We start from the raw sequence: 20,938 nt of genomic DNA on the forward strand, positions 1-20,938 counted from the left end.
TTTTTACTTTCTGAATAGTTGCTGTCCTGGAGGCATCAAAGGGATAAAAACATTCATAAGAATGTTCTCTTTCAAGAAGTCCCATAGGATCACTATGTCCTTGTCTCAGGCTCTCTRGTTTGCTAGGAGTTGTTTTCTGTATAATAAAGATAGTTCCAAGTAACGTATGTCCAGTTGTCATATCTAATGTCAAAAATGTTTTAATTTGAGAGTGCAGTGTCAAGACTGCTTCAAGACGTTTACAGAAGTCCTGTGGTATACAGTACCATTTGTCGGAAGAGTGCAGAGAGATATTTCAGAAATATTCTTGACAATGAGTACAGGGAATTTCAAACCAAGACCCTAATGTATTACTTTGTGTCCTTTCAATGACAATGAAAACCATTCACTATTATAGTAGAAATTTTTATAACTACTGTGTAATATGACATTATTCAAGCAATATCTTGCTGGTAGGGTCTTGTGCCTTTTAGAAATGCAGCTCGTTTGGCTCTATAGTCCAAAAACTAACTACTTAAACACAATAGGAGAAATGATATTGTCAATACAATTTTGTGTTGACTGAGTTTTGAGTAATAAAGATAACAGTGAAACAGACTACTAGGTTGAAGTATCTTTACTTTTACTTTACTTTTACTTTTCAAGTAGCTTTAATCTCAAAGCTTCTGCAGAGGGGTTTATAAGTGAACTTTACTGAAAATCACTATTTTTGAGTAGAAAATCTGTTTCCAGTAATATAAATTTATCACTTAGAGCTGCCCTGTTAAAGTTCACTTAAAAATTTCACAAGAGAACATTTTAACAATATTAAGTATTTTAAACATTTTTATTTAAACTTTTGTTATTAGGTAGCAAAAATATATTGAGTACTGAAAAGAAATTATGAACTAAACTGGGTTGGCGTGACCAGTATGAAACTTGTGTAGAGAAAAGTAAGAATATTTTTTTAGTTAAGTCTGATTTGAAACACTACTCTTCTTCATACGTTACAGATATCTGTGACACATTAAAGAGTGGAGAAAGTGCATCTTAGTGAAAGGAATTCTTTCACTGGGTACGATGCAAAGTAGAAGATCTAGTTCAACATAGTTCATGGACACTGAAGAGATTGGAGATTTGAACAATGGAGTTTCTTAAAAATGTATCATCATTGCTTTTCATGTAAAAGAAGCCATGCTGCTGACTTGATTTGTGCAGAATTCTGCCTTTAAGACAAAAACATAATTTTAGCCACAGTGGTAGACTGTTCATAGGATTGTGACGGGGGAGGATTTATCTCTTCCAAGCAAGATGTGAATCTTTATTTAGATTTCAAAATACATTTGAGAATTATTGTATCATGCAACATTTTATTACTAAAATCTAGATTTTTTTGTGCAAAATGAGTGGCTTATGCAATTTTTCACAAGACTCTGTAGCTAATTCTGGAATTATAATAATTCTAATTGTGGATTTGCTTTACCTTCCACATAAAATGCTATAGTCTCAAGACTGATATTTCTTAAAAAAAATTTCCATGTAAAGCTTTATGCGTTGTTGATTCTTCAGTACAACTGTTTTTCTACATTTGCCATCCTAATAGCTGATTTTGTCCTATGTTTTACTTACRTTGAATATATTTTGTTTATGCAAATTCTGTTGATTTTTTCTAATAGACATATCTAGTGATCCCTTTGTATCTGTTTCATTGTGAACAGTTCTGCTCTTTCCTTTCAGTGTAAAAATAAATCCAGCTGAAGAGTATGAAGTGTAACATGACCCGATTTCACTGAGCTTTCTCATTSATGTTTATTTCGTTTTTACACTTTCACCTCAATTTAATGCTTATGTTTAAGCAATTAATGTTTGTACACATTTATGAAATCTAACAATGTTGGAAATTAATAATTTACTAGTGAATGTCACTGCTTCTTGAAGAAATAAATTAAASCACTTCCACCCTGGTTCCATTCCTATGATAAATTTTTTCTGAAATATTAGATTTTACTCTATCAGTTTTGTTCTTTGGATTGATTTTGGATAGTGTGAGTAAGAGCATAGTCAYAGGGAATCAGAATAAACTCACAGCTATCCCTAAAGCTTGAGAGTATAGTGTTGCATTTTAGCTTTAAAAATAAACTTGGCAGTTGTGCAAGACTGTCCCTTCAATCAAGGAGGATATTGGTTCTAAAAGACAGAATAAACAAAAACTTTTTCCTTGCTGTTTTTATTGTGCGTGCATGTGTGTGGGGGGGAAGTTTTTTTTGCCTTTTTTCTTCTTCTTTTTTTTTTTTTTCCCTCTTTAACAGCCAGTCATTATCCAATGTTAAGAAAAATTCAATACTTTTCCARACTTTTGCACTTACAGTAATGGAGCTTGCTGTTGTTAGTGGCTCTTGATGTACAATGTAGTTTGTTATCAATTTTTGAATTAAGGAATTACAGTTTATACATTTTGTGAAGCTTAAGTGGACATAGAAAAGAGATTCAGAAAATWAATTTGTGGCAAAAGTTATGAAATCCTAATAGAAATTTATTACTAATTCTTGCAAGTGTGTGCATAATATGTTGTTTGCATAATCCCAAGTCAAGGGAAATGAGTGCTCAGAGCTTAATCATGTTTATAAAACTGATGGTCAGTAATTGGTAAGATTTTGTATAGACTGTAAAGAGTGTAAAAGGTATTTATTGTTCCTTGTTTCTTGGAACGTTTATTTCACAGTACTTTCTATGAAGTTTACATATTTGCCTGAATTTTTAATAGCAATATAGGTTAAATACAATTACTGACCACATTGGTGTTTTTTTATTGCAGTTTTGAGTTCTRTGTGAATGTATTCTGATAGTATTTGCTTGTTGCAGGGTCTGAGAAACAAACCAAAGAAAACAGGACATGTGAAACCAGACCTCATAGATGTTGATCTTGTAAGAGGTGGGTTTTGAGCTAGAAAATGCTGAATTTCTCAGCAAATCAAAATTTTGAGGGTGATTTAAAAAACAAAACAAAACCAAAACTATTTTCCTATGTCTTACAACAAGAGTGGAAGTATTCAAAAAAATGAGTACAGATAATTACTGTGTTAAAAGGACAAATAGGAAAAATCATTTAAAGAAGACCTCTAGATTAAAATTTTAAAAAGTTTTTTTTTAGTTTAATTTTGACATGTAGATTTAGATTTTGAATAGAGAAATAGATGAATTGTTCTGGATCCTATTTTTGGAGTTGCACTTCAAAATTCTCTTATTTTTATACATTTAGACTTTCTTCCAGATCTTCTGACATCTAGAAGAAATATATTGAAATTTCTGGATTGTAAACATGATATAGGCCTTGAATATTTCTTTCCTGTTTTAAAGAACAAAATGGCAAAAAAATGAACAGCCACATTTCTTCATTTTGTTTTCCACGTGCCTTGCAAAAAATAGAAAAAAATATTTGATGTTCTTTATGTGAGCCCCTGAATCCATTCAAGCAGTGCTCTTTGAATTCAAATCTGTAATCAGCTGAAGTAGTCCTGAAGTTATAGCAGTTCTGTGAAATGTATAATAGTATTTATGAAGGAAGAAAATAGGCAGCAAAAAATCGAGGTTCTATATAATGAAACATGGCAAATTTGAAGAAAATGAACTGGTTTTAAAAACTGTTATAGTACTGTCTTTCGCTCAAGCACCTAGTTGACTTCTCACTAATAAAGCCTTCAGAAAAATGGGAATAAAAGACAAATAAAAAAATCAAATAGTTAGACTTTAAAGAAACATCTGATCCAAAAGCTAATATTTATAAGAAATGAGAAACAAACGATGATAGATGACTTCAGTACGGTATTTGTATTCCATATATATATATATATAAAAGATATGGAGATATATGTATATGTGTTCAAGCAAGTGACTGTTCTGCAGAGATGCCTTCATCTGACATTAAAGGACTTCCAGTACTGGCAGTATTTTACCTATATCAGCACAGGTCTCATAATACCAATCCCACTTTTAAGGAAGGTGGGAATGAATAGCAGACTTAACAGGATGCRGTATATTGCCCTTCCCGTCAGTAGCCCGGGCATAATTTAAGTCACATCYGCATTAGCTCTAAGTAAATGTTACACTTTTTTGTAGCTGCCAGAGCTGTGGCAGTTTTCAAGAAGAAAAAGAAATGGAAGAACATGAGAAACTAAAAAAGATTGAATGAGTGAGACCAAGAGTGGTGTCAGAGGAAGGACAAAGATGAAATTTTTCTGGCATGATTTCCGTGTTCCTGGGGCTAGTCCTCAATTTAACTGATACTGTTCTACACTTCTCAACCCTATTGCAGTTTGCTGAATGATTTGGCTGGAGCAATTTGCACATGTTGCTGCTCTGCCCTGCCTGCACAAGCATGTGAATTTCTCATGTGCCTGCCTGTTGCTTCATACCAAGTTTCTGATACCTTAATGAAACAAAGTAAACAAATTAATTTTGATGCGGTAGGAAATGCCAGTGTTTTGTTACTCATGCATTCCGAAAATCTAAGTATTGTTAGAAGCTTCTGATGATGGTAGCCAAGTTTTGGATTGAGGATATAGTTAGTTGTAGGATCAATTGTTAAGTATACTCATTTATCTAAATCTGGTACTGCTTTTCACTGTATTAACTACTCTGATATTCAGCAACTAAACATAATAAGCCATAACAATAAAGTTATTTTTTTTAAAAAACCCTTTATTTAAAATCTCTCCTTCTCTCTGTGTTTTTTTGATTATTATTCTTGTTTATTTTTTTTTTAGGGTCTGCTTTTGCTAAAGCAAAACCTGAAAGTCCTTGGACATCTCTGACCCGCAAAGGAATTGTTAGAGTTGTGTTTTTTCCGTTCTTCTATGGGTGGTGGCTACAAGTGACGTCAAGGGTCATCTTTTTCTGGCTACTTGTTCTGTACCTTCTTCAAGGTAGAGTTGGCTTACAGGATCAGCTTTGTCTGAATGCCTTCTTTTAACCATTTGAAAATTGTTGCATCTTCTTTGGTTCATTCTATGCTATTATGGTTCATTCCAATACTTTCTGAAACTGTTTGCAGTCCCAAGCATGTGTCTTTAGATTAACATTTCTTTCAACGTATAAAGGGGACATCTTTAAAATGTAAGGATTTCCTCATAGACTTTCTTCAGCACTTAGCATATGTGTTATCATCTCTATGTAATCTAGATTTTCAGGACTATGTAATTTATTTCAGGACTAGGAGGCATGCTGGTGTATTTTTGGGGAGCTTTTAATCTTTCTGATACTTTTGCAGTTCAAGAGCTCCTACCAAGAAGGAGGAAATACCGAATCTGCCAAGGTGTAGCAGTGGTGCAGCCTGCTAAGATGATCTTTGGCCAGTTTCCAGCTGACCTTCCACATATTACCTGGCCATATTAGATGCAATTAAGCTTCTAGTTTATATTTTAGTCAAACCTCAGCTGTGCTCCTTAATGACTAACAAATAACAGGCTGTTTGTCCTAGTTTCCTAATTTCACATGAAGATAGTATGCTTCTTAGTTTTATGCTTCCTAGGTTATAGAAGGACTTTAGGTACCTGTTATCAAACAGATAGCAGTTTTCAACGTTTAAATAGGGCACCAAATCTCAACTTTTATGCTCCTCTTAATTTATGTTATTCTCTTTCTATTTTTCCTCTTACGTGTTACATATAATGAGTCTGTATCTAACAGTGTGAAAGCCAATGAGAGGCTAAGTGTATCAGAAGCATGTACAACAGGAACAAAATAGAAAGTTGATGAAAGTTGAGAGCACTTTAAGTACACTGAGAAATTAAATGACAGACACATTTTCCACTGAAATTCAATTATAATACAGAATTGCTTTTCAGTTTTGCCATCTGTCCTTGCTGTTGAATCACTGTCTCTTGGAAATATGTGTAAAACAAGAAACAGGAAAAAAGGGGAAAGTCTCTTTGTCATGATGTTAGCAGCTTTGAGAATGTATGAAATGAATTTCACAATGCTGGTGTTCCAAAACTTGAAATGTATTGACAAATATTCATGTGACCTACTATCAAAACTTCCCTTATCCACATTTCAGAGATGGATACTTAAGAAGTATTATTGTGTACATTAGCCTTGGTGTGTACTATGCAAAGTGATACCACAGTGTTAGTAACTTTTGTCACATTTATAGCATTATAGATAGTAAGATGCATGAGGCATACTTAGTTCATTGCTATGTTTTTAGGTAGTGTATTTTGAGGAACACTTGTCAGTATAGCAATTCTTTTATATTCCAATGCTTAAATTTGTTTTTTTGAAATGTACCCAGSTTCAGCTTGCGGAGCTTTCATAAGGTGCTAAAAGAAGCAACAAAATAAGACTGAGTGATGAACACATTTGAGACGAGTGCTTTTACTAAAGAAGTTCTTTAGGGAATTCATTACAGAGATAATATATAATTCACTCTTCTCCCCTCCCCCTATCTCAAGTCTCTCTACACCTATATGGCAAATAGTTCTGATTTCTTCACCCTAAAGCATTTTTAGTGAACCACCAAGCAATCATGAAGTTATTGACTTAAAAATACTGAAAAAGAATTAAGTGTTTGATATTGGACTATAATCCAGCTATTTGAAACTCTTGTCAYTTAAATTGTGCTGAATTAAATTCAGATTTTATTCTGTTTTGTTTTTAATAAATTGAAAGGTTTACAGTGTGCGTAGAAATGAAATGAATTTGACTGTTTTCTTGTTTGTTTGTTAACTATTTAAAACAACTCCCTCCAACCTTTCTTTCTAGCATATATATAACATTAATATTGTGTTTATATTTTACTCTGAAGATGTTTTCTGTCCTTCAGTTCATACAAGATTAATCAGACCACACTAGAACATCAAAAATCTGTKACACAAACTTAATGACAAAACACTTCAAAATCTCAGTGGCCGTGTTTCTGTGCTGAATCTAAATTTGTGTTGTGGTTGAACTTATTTGACACTATTGTAAAGTGCTATGGCTTGTTTTTTGTTATAGATATTTAGCTGAACAATCTCTTTATTTAATTCTGAAGTATTCTGTATGTATTTATAAATTGCCATTGCTTGCAACTATTGCTTTGAAATTGATTAGCTTTAGCAGGATACTTCCTAATATTCCTGTAAATCTGCAGAARAGAACTCTCTCCTTGACTATAGGGAAAACTCTGTATTTTATTTGCATTGGTTTCCTTTAGTATAAGTAAGTATGATTAGCAAAGTTGTGATAAGAGAACTATAGAGAAACAAGTTTCTTGCCCAAGGTCACATATTAAGCCAACGACTAAAGGTAGAAATAAAACCTTGTTGTTCTGATCCCATATCACTGAAATTGTGCCATTGCTTTATTTTTACTTTTAAYATTTCAGTATTATAATAGGAAAACTAACCTTAAGTGTGAAATTATAGTGTGTATTTCTTAAGTGTGAACCGAAGAAGCCTTAATAGTGATATAACAATAGCTTATTGTGATGAGATGTATGTTATCTGTGTGTATACATGTGTGTGTGCGTGTGTATGTATTTATTTATTTTAAACTTCTTAAAAATATATTTCAAAATTTTAAATACTAAGAGTGGTTGTTGGTCTTTGAACTGCACAGTTACTTTCTTTGATATAGTCTTTTGTTTTATGTGATTTCTTTTGTGTCTTTTTCACAAAATAATCCACTGTCATCTAGAAAAATACCAGTCCAGATATTATAAATAACTTCCTCTAGAAGAAGTTGGTTTCCTCTAGATCTCTCAGCTTTGCTGTTCTTTTTTTTTTTTTTTTTTTTTNTTTTAGTAGCAGAAGAAATGCTGTAGTGAAGTTTGAAGTTATTCTGTGGAGGCCTAGTCCTGCAATTCATTTCACATGCAGTCCATCCATGGAGCTCTGTGTACTCAAAAAATAYGTGCTTATCCAAGCTGCATGGTAGTGGTCGAAGTTGTCTATTGTCTATTATTTACACTTTATACTATATGAAGCTGATTGTATGAGAACCTCATGTAAGCTTATTTAGGAAGAGGTAATATTATCTGTACTGTGTACTAATGTACTGATTTTTAACAAGTTGGATTTCTAGATGATACATGCTATCTGTCTGAGAATACTCATACAGGAAAAACTCAGTCTGTACATAGTGATAAAAATACTGTATATGTTCAACCTAATAAATAAGGCATAACTAAGGGAGGAGTAACCTTATAAACAAAATGGTGGAGATTTGTGTGCTTTAAGTTTGGAAAAAATAGATGGGAAACTAAAGATAGATTTTAATCAAAAATAATTTTTCTGTTTTGCACATTCATTCTGTTTCTAACAGTGATTACCTTGTTGAAGATTTCCTTGTTAAAAATGGGCTTAATCTCTTTGGTAGGAAACATTGCATCCAGGTATCAGYTGTGTTAAGGGTGATTTCCTGTGATATATTTTTCATATTTGAATGTTAAACATTATTTTTGTATGTGACTGTATTCTTTTTTCAGTGAATGTTATTAGAGAACTAATGAAGTCTGTTGAAATTGTACTATGTATTTCTTGTGCTAGAAGTGGGTGTAAAAGGCAAGACCTTCACTTTGTAGTGGTACAAGAACAAAAACAAGTTCTCATGGGATGTGAGGATCTTGAGAACAGCAAAATATTCCCCCTTTCTGTTCTTGAGTTATTTCTTCATGATTTTTTTGTTTCTTGCTAGCTTTTCTCACCCATGCTTCAGAACAGTGCTTCAAACTGTAGAAACAGGGTGACGAGAATAGATGATAAAAAGAGAAAAAGAGAGGGCTTGCCTCTTCTGTCTGTCCATGTCTTGAATGTGTCTGGGCTGCCTAAAGCCTGTTAAAGCATTTCTGAGTTGCAGAAGTGATTGAGTTCTATGTACAAGAGCAAAAAGTGCTGTGATTGTATAGGAAAAACTGGTGATAGGATTACAAAGTTAACAGTTAACTAGGGAATTGGAATCTGCCCCTTTTCCCATCACATGTGCTAGTTGGAGTCCTGGTTGCTTCRGTTGGAATACCTCATATTTACAAGGTTTGTCTTTGATCTTTCTTCGTTATTGCGGAGTATGCATAAAAGTACATATATAATATTGTCTGTGTGAGCAGTTTTGTATTCTGTTTGGAATATGGAGTTTATATACTCTAGCAGAAAGTATTTTAAAGAGTCCCTAGTCTGTGGGTCATTACTATGTTTAAACTGATGTATGRTTGCATGAATCACAGGACAGTTGAGGTTAAAGGGGACCTCTGGAGATCACCTAGACCAAACCTCTCCTCAAAGCAAGGCAAATTGCTCAGGGCCATGTCTGCTGGGTTTTGAGCATCTCCAAGGATGGAGACACTACAGTCTTTCTGGGCAACCTGTTCCTGATTTGCTAACTCCTGTGCTCATCTAACTTGTTGGATTGTGCTGTGTCATTTTAGGTCAGACAAAACTGAATTTATCTGGGCTACTTGGTACTTGCTTTCTCTTTTTGTGTTCTACTGAAGCTTCACCTTAATTTAAAAATCTTTCGTGTTGCATCTAGTTTTCCAAATGCATTGTTTCTCCCTTGCTTTATTCTGCCACCTGTTTTGAGCAATAGCTCTACCATGACAAATGTAAAAGAAGAGATGAGTATTAAGGTAAGTTGAAAAACTGATTCTGTACTGAATCTGCAACTGTTTAAATCTTTCTTACTTTCTATATCATTACAATTATTATTCCTTTTTCCAAGAATTACATGAGTTGGTTTAAAATACAGATGAAGAACTACATGTGACTAATTTTAAGAAAATTCGAGGGAAGAGTTGGCTGTTCAGACAATTCAAATGTTGAACTGAACTTCCTTTTCCTTCTTTTGCAGTTGCTGCTGTAGTGTTATTCTGCACAGCCCCAAGCCCTCATAATATACCTCTAACTGAAGTAATTGGTCCAATATGGCTAATGTTGCTGCTTGGAACGGTGCACTGTCAGATTGTTTCAACACGAACTCCTAAGCCACCTCCCAGCACGGGGGGCAAGAGAAGAAGGTATAGTTTCTATCAAAATACTTACAATTTAGGATTATTAAACTATTTGAATAACATGCATGAGAAATTGTGAGAGCTTACAATCTGTGCTTTGCAAGAGATGAGAAACTGATGCTCTATTTTTGTCTGAAATTTTAAAATTGACACTTAAATTGGAGTTTTCCTCTTTAAATTTTGTGGTCAACTAACTTAACTTTAAAGCATTGATTTATTTAACTTTTAATGCATGGAATCTGACATTTTGCCTCAGAACATCTTGTAATTGAATGTTAGTGGAGTGAAAGTATTTGTTAATACRAATTTAGTTTTAGAGTTTCATAGAGTTCTGATCAATGATCTTTGTGGGCAATATACRTTAAAAAATGCAGTTGGAGACATAGAAATTAAGTATTTCAGCACTTCATTGATTATGTTTTGCTACAATGAGTTTTTCCTATTAAAATGGGAAAACCTGCAGGATACTTTTTTTTATTTTGCAGATTTAAGTCTCTGATCAGATGAAATATATCTTTGGATTAAGGGTTATGAAAATGAATAATTGCTATGCTTAGTTTTATTCAATTGAGTTTATTAAATCAATGTGATAAACCTTTAGCAAAGTATTTTGAAATATTGCTGCTTTTTGCATGCTGAAAACTGCTGAGCACCTTATAGAATTAGCAGATTGCACTTATAAAGCTACCTTCCAATTTTAATCTCTTCTAATGAAGGAAATTAAGGAGAGCAGCACATTTGGAAGTACATAGGGAAGGAGATGGCTCTAGTACCACAGATAACACACAGGAGGGAACAGTGCAGAGCTACGGTACAAGCACCTCTTACAGTATTGGCGCAGTCTTCAGAGATATCTGGCATGCTGCTTTCTTTTTATCAGGGTTTGTATTTATTTAAGGCTATGTATGTGTTAGAGATGCACTATCCCTTTTCTGAAAGTGTAAACATTGATCTAATGGTTAGATGAACATTTGTTGATCCAGATTTGTTGTGTTTTTTAATAGTAAACTGAACTCAGTATTTGAACATGCGTGGATGTGTTTTTGCTCTTGAATTTGCAAATGCTGCTGCAATAATATTCGAGAGAGAGAGAATTAACTTCCTTTTCTGTTTGCTCTCTTTTGTGTGTGTGTGTGTTAAACAAAATTTTGATGTAGGGGTATTTTGTGTGGGCTGTCAAAGATGAACCAACATAGTTTCTTTTAATCCAGTCAGAAAATTCGTTTGATTTTTACTTCATTGCGTTAGCTACTCTCACAGAATTTTTAACTTCATTGCGTTAGCTACTCTCACAGAATTTTTATAAAGTCTATCACTGTCACCAAATTGCATACTTTTTCTGGAGTAAAAGCCTTTAAGATTCAAATAGGCACAGCATTTAGTTTATAAGTAAAACACTGAAGATGCATTTTTTTTTTTGATGACTGAAAGAAATACCTAACTGTGTTAGGACCCAGAGCTGTTTTGCTTGTACAGTGCTCTGGGCATTTTAAAAACTTAAAGAAGTGATCCGTAATACAGATATGTGCATTCTATACATCAGCATTTATTAACAGGAGAAAATGTACTCGTAAAATGATATGAAATTAAGAAAAGGGATACTGCAGGTTGTTACACTGATGTTTTGTTGTGCATGTTGCATCTTACATACTGCGAAACTAACATGTCTGTCATACTTCTGATATGTGCTCTTAATCTCTGGTAAAGCTTATCTTATGTTAATTACATTTTGGGAACATCTAATTGCAGCTGTGGAGAATGTTTTAAAATATCTAAAAACACTGGAGAAGGTTCATTCAGTTTTTCACTATGTAGTGAAATCTAGTTTTCACCTAGGTTTGACAAACAGTAAAATGAGATACCTCTACTGTTCTTTGGGTAAACCTACTTCTAAATGAATTATTCTGTGTATTTATTATTTTCTAGTATGCTTGGACTGTGATTTTTGCCAACTTTTGAATATTTTCTGTGTTCACTAAAGGTATCCATGTGCTATAAAAGAGGAGGCATTAGCCAACTTTTTTCTTCCCCTTGCTTTTCCTTTCCCTTTTTTCTTCCCTTGGGCTCACAGGAAGTGCTTCCAGTTAAGAAGGGTGGTGTAAGACTTGCTTTAGGACTTCTTTAAACCTTTTATCAAGTGGWATTATATATAGATTTTAAGCCTCAGTAATGACTACTTAGGCRTATACAACATCTCCAAAGGATGAAGAGCATACAGTGACAAAGAATGTTCTCACATCTGGCAACACTGATCCTGTAAGCTGCTATAACTAGCTTTTAGTCACTTGTTGCCTCTTCATTTCTGGAGAGAGTTCTTTGTGTGTCTAGAAAATGAACCATGTCAGGAACTTGTCCAGCTGAAAAGGAAATAATGCAACTGGATTTGATCACCCAGTTTTTCTCATGGCCATGCAAACAGCTWTGTCAGCTGCAGTGGAAGGGCAGAGTGGGAGTAGGAAGAGTGAGCAGGAGCTCTGTAGGGGATATGGGGGATTACTTAAGCTGGTGATCTTTTTTCCTTAAGAAATCCTTATGAAACCCCAGTGCACGGAAGCTGCAGAATGACATTTGTCCCCTAAGACATGTTTTGAAGCTCTTTTAAATGGGGCATTCAGCTGTCTCATTAGGGTTTATTTACAGCAACTGTTAACATTATAGCATATTAAATTTTGACGTAACGTTGATGCTGTGTAGTGAATTAACGTTTACCACCTTAATTTAGAATTTTTGTTGCAAATCATTTTGTGTAGTTTTAAATAGTCCTTAAATACATGGTTTCAGTGTTAAGTTCAGATATTATCCTCTTGCTCTTAGGGAGGACCCAGTGTAGCTAAACCATTTGCATACATTCAATTTGAGATGATCTGGAGTTGTATGTTAATTAAATATCCTTCTGAATGGAAGAACTCAGTCGGACTAGTAAAATAAAATTCTGAATTTTAATGCAGCACAATGATAACTTAAGAAATATTAATTATTAGTTTCACTGGAAAGCAGTGCGATTCCCGGATGGGTATCTTATTCAGAATGTAGCATTGCAGTGGGACTTAACTTTGTGATGCATGTGTCCTTATCAGAGTCCAGTACTCTCTGACCAGATTCTTTTTAGACGTTCCTTGCATGGAGGGTGTAATGTTTAATATCAGATTTATTTATTTGATGATATTTGATATTACATGGAATTTGTGATTTAGCAGTGTGATACAACGATATAGTGAAATCAAAGTGCAAGTGTAAGTTACACCTAGCAAATATARCAATTACAGTATCAGATTCTGTCACACTACCCATTATAGCTCTATAATATGCTAACCACACAATGCTGGGTGTCCCCAGTCACTGGAATGGGGTACAGAGGTTGAAACCAGTTCAAGCCTGTTGCTCTCTCCAAAATTCTTTTGTTGGTTATTCAATTTTTATACTCTATTGGGCTGAGCAACACATCCTGYGATACTGGTTTGGTTAACTCAGGGAGATATTCACACTCTTAACACCACCTATTGATCTACTCAGCTGGGATGTAGTCAGTTGATCCACCCAACTGACATAGCTGTTGGTCTAAAATAAAGGCCACCCTCAGGTCCCCTTTGTGTTGAGATTGTCAGCTTTGTGTGCAGCAGCCCTGGCCAGGCACACCCTACATTCTTCTCTGAGCTTCATGGGCACCTCGCCCTCCTCCTCTGAATCTTCTTCCATTGTTGGGGTTTGTTAGTTGGTCACRTTACTCCAGAGAACCAATTATGGAATATTCAATTTACATACTAATATTTCAAGCTAATGCATGAATAAGTCTTAAAACCCTGCTTGACTTAGCTTTTGGATATGTTCAGGCTTTGTAAGACCTTTTCGGATTTATTCACGGATTCTTAGTGTTGTCCTTCTTGCTCTTATATATTTTTGCTTCTACTATGAAATTTTAAAAAGCTGATTAATAGTGTATGTATATATAGTAATTCTAGGAAACTATGCATTTCTATCAGATAGGGAAGTATTGTTAWTTTTTTTGCTATTTTTCTTTTAACACTATGTAGTGTGAAAAGCTTAACTTTAAACTGAAGTTTGCGCATTTCTCAATTGAGTTTAGACTTTAAATTTACAAATTCTTGGCAAAAATAATTTTGTGTCTTTCTTTAAAACCAAATGAAAAACTTAACTCAAATTCATCTGTTTTTCAAAACAAGCCTAGTCTACTTAGTATGTTTCTTGCAGTTGTAGCGCWCAAATTATTTATGTAGTGAAGTTCTAGCTGAAAAGTTTATATATACTATATTTAAAATACGTATTTTTCCCTTTTTTACCCATTCTTAGTCAATTGTTTGAAGCTACTTCTTCCTAGTAGTTTTCAGGTTGAAACAATGTTTTTCTGGAGAGGTCATATGAAATGAGGGCATGATATTCTCCCAATTTTAACCTAACTTCCTAGATGTATGTGCAGAAGAGTACAATTTTATGCAGCTTGATCTTTGCAGTAAAATCCAGTCATGGGAGAAAGGCTTGTTTGAACCTGAAAAATTTTGAACTTCAAAGACCTATGAGTATGTGTAAAAGCTCCTCAGATCAAACTTGGAAGAGTTGCCCTGTTACTCCACATATATAGCTTAGTACCGTGTGGAGCTCTCTGGCTGGATGTGCATATGTAAGTATCTGAGGAGAACTGCATTCTCTTTCACTGTGTTAAAAAAAAAAAAAGTGTCAAAAAGCAATTTAATGCATTAAAAATTGGTCTCTTCAGGCTTCTGCTTATTTTAGATAATTTATTAATGCTGCTATGAAGCCACTATCTTTCCTTAGTACTCAAAACTGAGCTTACTGAAGCTCATAATTTTAATGAGCTAGCTCTGAAAAGCTAATCTTGCTTTATTCCATAAGCCTAACAGTGTATTTTTTTCCRTTAAATAATAAGTAAAGCTTTCTGACCCTGTTTTCTTACCTTCCTCAACTTAGTTAAACAATGACACTATGGAACTGCACAGAAATAAAGTTGTAAACCCTTTAATTTTGATAGTTTGACAGGGTTTGTTCAAAGCCTTAGTAATATCTTAAACAGGCTTGATGGATTTAGCTCGCACAGAAATGTCACTTTAATTTTCTACCACATCAGTAATCTGCAAATAGGAGGATGCTTGCTAACTCTTCCTACACCATGAAACATACTAAAGCATCTTGCTGTCCTTTCATGTTTGTAAGCTTAAAATAAAATTTAACCCGTGGAAATACGTAGTATTACCAAAAGTATTTCTGTTGGTTTTATACTTATCTATTTAGAAGAAAACTTGACTAAGAACTTTGGTAATATATCAGGGAATAGTAGGTAGGTAAGTTCTGCAAGATAGCGTCCCAGCTGACGCTACTTGTTGCATCATACAAGACCAAAGAACCCAAAGAAGTTACAGTCTTTTTCCAGGAAGAGTTGGGGTGTCCATATTCCAAGAGATGAAATGCTTCTAATAGGTTTGTTTCATTTTATTGAGTTCTCCTTAGCCTTTTTGTGCTTAGGTCTCCCTTGTGTCTGTGGAATACTTTATCTCAGGAGAGCAACTATCTTGATTCATAAGATACGCTTATTAAAGAGGAATTGAGTCTTCTAGTGTGTAATCCAATCCCTGACAGAATGTCTCCCTCATTGAAGAGAAGGGCAATGCATATATTGTAATATTCTTTCACTGCTTTTGAGTCTTGCTAGGTAGACTTCAGCCCTGTGGTGAGTTCCTGTTATAGAAGATACTATATGTTATACAGTAAGTGGGCCTGTCTCAAATGGTAGACTCTAGGATTTGCTTTCTTACCTTTTTTTTTTTTTTATCCTCATACCTTCCTGAGGAGGTTAATGCAGCACTGTTTAGTGCTGTACAAATCAAGGATTCTTAGCTGCAGCACTTAACATGTTAAGTTTTATTTTTATCAGGAAATGCAGTGATAGTCTCTCTACATCATAGTGCTACACCATAAAAGGATTTATTGATAGTTTATCTAATGTCTGGAGTGTTTTAATTTTATTTAAAAATACACATGTATTCTGGAAACTTGAGATTTTGTAGGATTTTTTTTTCCTTTTTCTCCCACAAGAAGTCTAAGAGTCCAATAAATAGCTGCTAACATCAATTTGAAATGGTTTAAGAAAGCAAAACAGAATGCAAAATTTTTATTGCTTTTTGGGTAAAGATGTCACTTTGTGATACAGAAGCTTAAGTGAAACTGAGAGGTAAAGTATGCTGTGCTCTATCCATAATGTGACAAGCTTCTACTTTTCTTTCATTCCTATAGAATCAGTAAGGTTGGAAGGGACCTCTGGAGATCATCTAGTCCAACCTCCCTGCACAGCAGGGTCACCTGGAGCATGGTAGACAGGGTTGCATCCAGGTGGGCCTTGAATATCTCCAGAGAAGGAGMCTCCACCACCTCTCTGGGCAACCTGTGCCAGGGCTCCATCACTCTCWCARTGAAGAAATTCCCCCTCACATTCAGGCAGAACTTCCTGAGCTTCAATTTCTGCCCATTGCCTCTTGTCCTGTCACATGTGGCAACTGAAGAGAGTTTGTCCCTGTCCCCTTGACACCCTCCCTTCAGGTACTTGTACACATTGATCAGATCCCCCCTCAGTCTTCTCTTCCCCAGGCTGAGAAGGCCCGACTCTCACAGTCGTTCCTCATAGGGCAGATGCTCCAGCCCTCGGATCATCTTTGTAGCCCTACGCTGGACTCTCTCCAGTAGCTCCAGGTCTCTCTTGTACTGGGGAGCCCAGAACTGGACACAGTACTTGAGATGAGGCCTCCCCAGGGCTGAGGAGAGGAGCAGGATCACCTCCCTCGACCTGCTGGCWACACTCTTCCTAATGCACCCCAGGAGACCATTGGCCTTCTTGGCCACAAGGGCACATCGCTGGCGCATGGTCAATCTGTCCATGACTGTGTGTGACTGTGTTCCCTAGTTGAGGAGAGTGATTATCCAAACTTTGCTTTGGGAGGGCAATTATCCAAATTTTGCTTTGGGAGAGCTATTTTCTGGCATTGCATATTCTTGTTACTACATCTGTTGACTAGACAAAGACCTTGACTTTTAGAGAATATTATGGAAGCCTATGAAGATGGTGAAGATATTAGAGTTATGAAGAATTCATGGGTATTAGTAGTCTCCTCTTAATAATTTATTTAAGCATAATATATAAACTTATTTTGTGATTTGAAAATAGACTTAGTTACTGTATTTGAAAGATATATCTGAATAGGTTGTCAGTAGTATTACTGAATAWTATGGGAAAGCGTAAATCATTCATATTTAGCTGACTTGTCAGTAAGCAGAATGAATTAAAACAGATTTCTGTGTCCAGAGTAGTAAAAATGAAAACTAATTTCCAACTTCAAGAAATGAGAAATGACATTTTACTTTGACTTAATAACATTTAAAGAAACTTTAGCACACCTTTCACTTTTTTGTTTTGTTTTTGTTAAGATAGAATAGAAAGCTTCTGATTTACATTTGGGGCCTATGGTTCTTATACTGCCAAACGGTTGCTATGAAATTTTAATTGTGACACAAAGCAAAAGGTTTGCTTTTCTCTTTCAGTAGCTAATTATATAATTTTCTTTCAAACACGGACTCTTTTGTTTTGAAACAATTTTAGGATGTTATTTGGAAGATGAAAAAGTTATAAGTATTCCATCAAGTGTTAACTTCATTAACTTGAGTTCATGTTAATAGTAAAACTAAAGTGGGCAGAAGAGAGTAAAYGGATTTTTAGACTGGAAAAAAAGCCTGAAAGATTCATTAATTCTATGCCTCTATTTGTCTCAAATATAGATCTAAGAAAGCAAAGAACTCAATAGATAAATCAACAGAGACTGATAATGGCTATGTCTCCCTTGATGGGAAAAAGACAGGTAAAAGCAGTGAAGAATGTATACAGGCCCATGGGCATCACTGTGAAGTGATTAAACCAGAAGAGTCAGGGTGGAGCACTGCAACAGTAAAAAATACTTTGAACAATAACAGTCATCACAAAGTAAGTGTGCATCATTGCTTTCAAAGCAAGTTTGTTAGTTTGTCAAATTGTGTGTGCGTGTGGTTCTAGSACAAAAGGGACTTTTCTTAAGTTGTATTGTTTTACCCTTGTATTCCTAGCCTCTGCTCTCCCTTGTCCCTTCACAATTCTCTTCTTTGCAAGCATGCCACCAACATTGCATGTGGTATTTCAGTGTTTCAGCATGCAAAGGGGAAGAAGGGATAGCTTTTTTTCAGAAACATTGTTTGAAACTCCATGCTATTCATTTTTCTGGATATTATTTCATTAATACTTTGTTTCTGATCAAGAGTGAAGCATAAAAAATGCAGACTAGAACCTCAAGACTGGGCAGATGCGTATCTGCTCTTTCCTGTAGGAGGGTCCTAACTAACATATAAATGCCATTTGACTTTCTGTAGTACAGTGCACAAATCTGTGTTCCTCTCACTTACCTACARTTTCTTTTAGACCTGCTGAACACATGGACCTTTTCTGTCCTCTTTGATAGTCTTGGCACAGATCTGTATCTATGCTAAAAATGGGATGAATATCACATTACTGGCAACTTACACATTTGGGGAGCCTTTCTGAACATTTACCTGTGAATCATCTTTGTATTCCCTTCTTTGCTTTCGATCTCCGCAAAAGATGCGGAAAGCAGAATTTCCCTATCAATGAAATAGGGATGGCTCCCTATAGTGGGAAAGATGGAAGAGGTGGAGGAAGTGGTGATGAAAGAAAGCAGAACATTTTGTTTGATTGGGTCTGATTATCTCCTGGCTATCTTATTTTCATCGTACTGTTCTACAAATTTTTTTCTGAAATAACTTTTGTTTCCTTATTATTGACAGTTGAATATGTACTGACTGCCATTACAGCTCTTGCTTACTATTATTGACTCTGGCTTACTAGTATTTACTACAATCAATGATTAATTTTTCAAGACAATACCAAAGGAAAATGTTATTCTCCTCCAAATCTACAAGTTTAGTTTTACTCAAGAAAGGCATTCCATGTGGGATTCCATAGCTGAGCTATTTACCATGCCCCTAAAGATCTGTATAATTTGAGTCAGAGTGGTGATGATGAAGGTTCAACTTGTTTCTGTTGCCATGTAAGAGATGTTCCCTCAGCACTGATTATAACTTGTAACTGAGATGCAGTTGTCTTTGTCCGTTTCAAACATTTTGCATTCTTGGTGAAATTCAATAGACTAATGATTTTTTAAAAAGCTTTTTAAGACTTTGATGGAACAATGAGAGTTGTCTCTGTTTAATTTGCTTGGRGTGTACACATGTATCTCAAAGAGAAGTTGGCAGAGGCTAGAATAGGCTCCTCTCTTCTCTCATCCTTCTCATCCCTTCCTCAAAGGACAACATATTTGGTTGGTTGTATGTCCAACCGGCAAAAGGTAGTAAATAAGACACCACAGACTGTTCTGTGTGTTGCTCTTTCCCTATGCAACTTGACCGTTGAAGGAACGGAAACAACCCGACCTTGAACCATCTCAGCAGATAGTGTGCATTATGGAATAGAGAGCGATGCCTGATTTGTAGGGGGAGAAAAAAGGCTTCTGCGTTCATGGATAATAGCCTCGCTTCTCTCCTTGTAGCATTTCACTGACGACAGGAAAACTCCAAAGGAAACTTCCTGGTGTCCTATTTTGTGATCACATGTTTTTATTTAAAAAGTTAGAATATATGAAAAGATTTTGACAGCTGTAAGATTTCTGCTGCCCTGTTGTCTTCTCCTTACTGTAAGGGCTACTTTTGTTTTAACTTAAAGAGAGGAAATGGAAAGTGGGATAATTTGCAGTCTAAGCATCTTATAAACTATCTGTAGCACTTTATAGCTGGAAGAAAAGGTACACACATCAACTTTGTACTGTATGTGCTGATAGTTGAATGTTACGATGTCTGCTATCATAATTTTGTATTTAAAATCTTCTTGATATGTAGCTTTTAACTCTTTCCTGGATAGCTTTTGTTTAAACAAAATCACATTTAAAGTAAGRATGCCAGAAATGTTCTTAGTGTAATATGAGCTAACCTTCTTTCTCTGAGAAATGCTTGTTTTTGATATTTCAATTTCTATTTTATAAACCTTACTGTAGCACTTGATTTTTACAATTGAAAATGCATTAATTTTTTGTTCAAATGAGTGTTGATAATAATATTACAGAGAAATTTGATTTCAGTGGTTCAGAACAAGACTTAGTATCAGAGCATGTCTTACTAATACCGTATTGTTTGAACTAGGATACTCACAAGACGGTAACAAATTTATCAGATGAAGTTTCTAGTGAGGAAGGGCCTGAAACTGGATATTCTTTACGGCGCCATGTAGAACGCACTTCTAGTGATTGCACAGTTCGAAACAGGAAATCTCACCATTTTAAGAAACACTATACTTTGGAGGTATGTTCTTTTCCATTGTCTCTTTTCTGTAAATTGTTAAAACCTGTTGATCTCTTTTTGCATCTATCTATCTATCTACCTATCTTTATTTATTTATTTTTTTATTTATTTGCTTTCCCTCCACCTTTGTGTCTTCTCTGGAATTTAAGAGTCTGTTAATTGGAAATCATGCCCATGAGGGAAAGGGAATTTTTTTCAAATGACAATATTTTGAGGTTTATTTAGCTGCTTTGAGCTTCATTCTTTACATTTTTTGTAAGAGTTCCAAAATCTTTTCTAGATCTTTCCTCAGAACATGGCTAACTGTTGCTGTCTTTTGGAAACAGTTCTCCTCTGGAAACTTGCTTTTATATGGAAACAGTGATTTCATTTTAGGAAAGAGACTTCTCTCTCTCTTTGACAATCTGATAATTGGCAATATATTTTTGTGATTTCAAATTTTCTTGATGCTAGTGCTTATTTTTGGTGTCCACTAAGTTTGTAGCTTTCTTGAAGAGAAGTGTAAATGGAACAGATTGACTGTACTTCTAAATTTTGATTCCTTCATGTTTGTTAAAAGTC

The 20,938-nt window shown here is 34.9% G+C and overlaps 1 protein-coding gene across 3 annotated transcripts in view; it reads left to right on the top strand.

Annotated features, from left to right (window-relative positions):
• Positions 1 to 20,938, top strand: part of PHTF2 (putative homeodomain transcription factor 2) — a 59,901-nt gene that overhangs the window by 16,035 nt on the left and 22,928 nt on the right. For 2 of the 3 annotated variants that reach the window (XM_085298745.1, XM_085298752.1), the window contains exons 3-8: positions 2,842 to 2,911; positions 4,743 to 4,901; positions 9,802 to 9,967; positions 10,678 to 10,842; positions 17,759 to 17,960; positions 20,219 to 20,377. In XM_085298745.1, the coding sequence (XP_085154871.1) occupies positions 2,842 to 2,911; positions 4,743 to 4,901; positions 9,802 to 9,967; positions 10,678 to 10,842; positions 17,759 to 17,960; positions 20,219 to 20,377 (921 nt within the window). The remainder of the gene's footprint in view (positions 1 to 2,841; positions 2,912 to 4,742; positions 4,902 to 9,801; positions 9,968 to 10,677; positions 10,843 to 17,758; positions 17,961 to 20,218; positions 20,378 to 20,938) is intronic. The other variant, XM_085298759.1, reaches the window with a different exon arrangement.

This window comes from Rhea americana, unplaced genomic scaffold (genome assembly GCF_003343005.1).
Source record: "Rhea americana isolate MKP2758 unplaced genomic scaffold, rheAme1 scaffold_1, whole genome shotgun sequence".
Taxonomy (NCBI): domain Eukaryota; kingdom Metazoa; phylum Chordata; class Aves; order Rheiformes; family Rheidae; genus Rhea; species Rhea americana.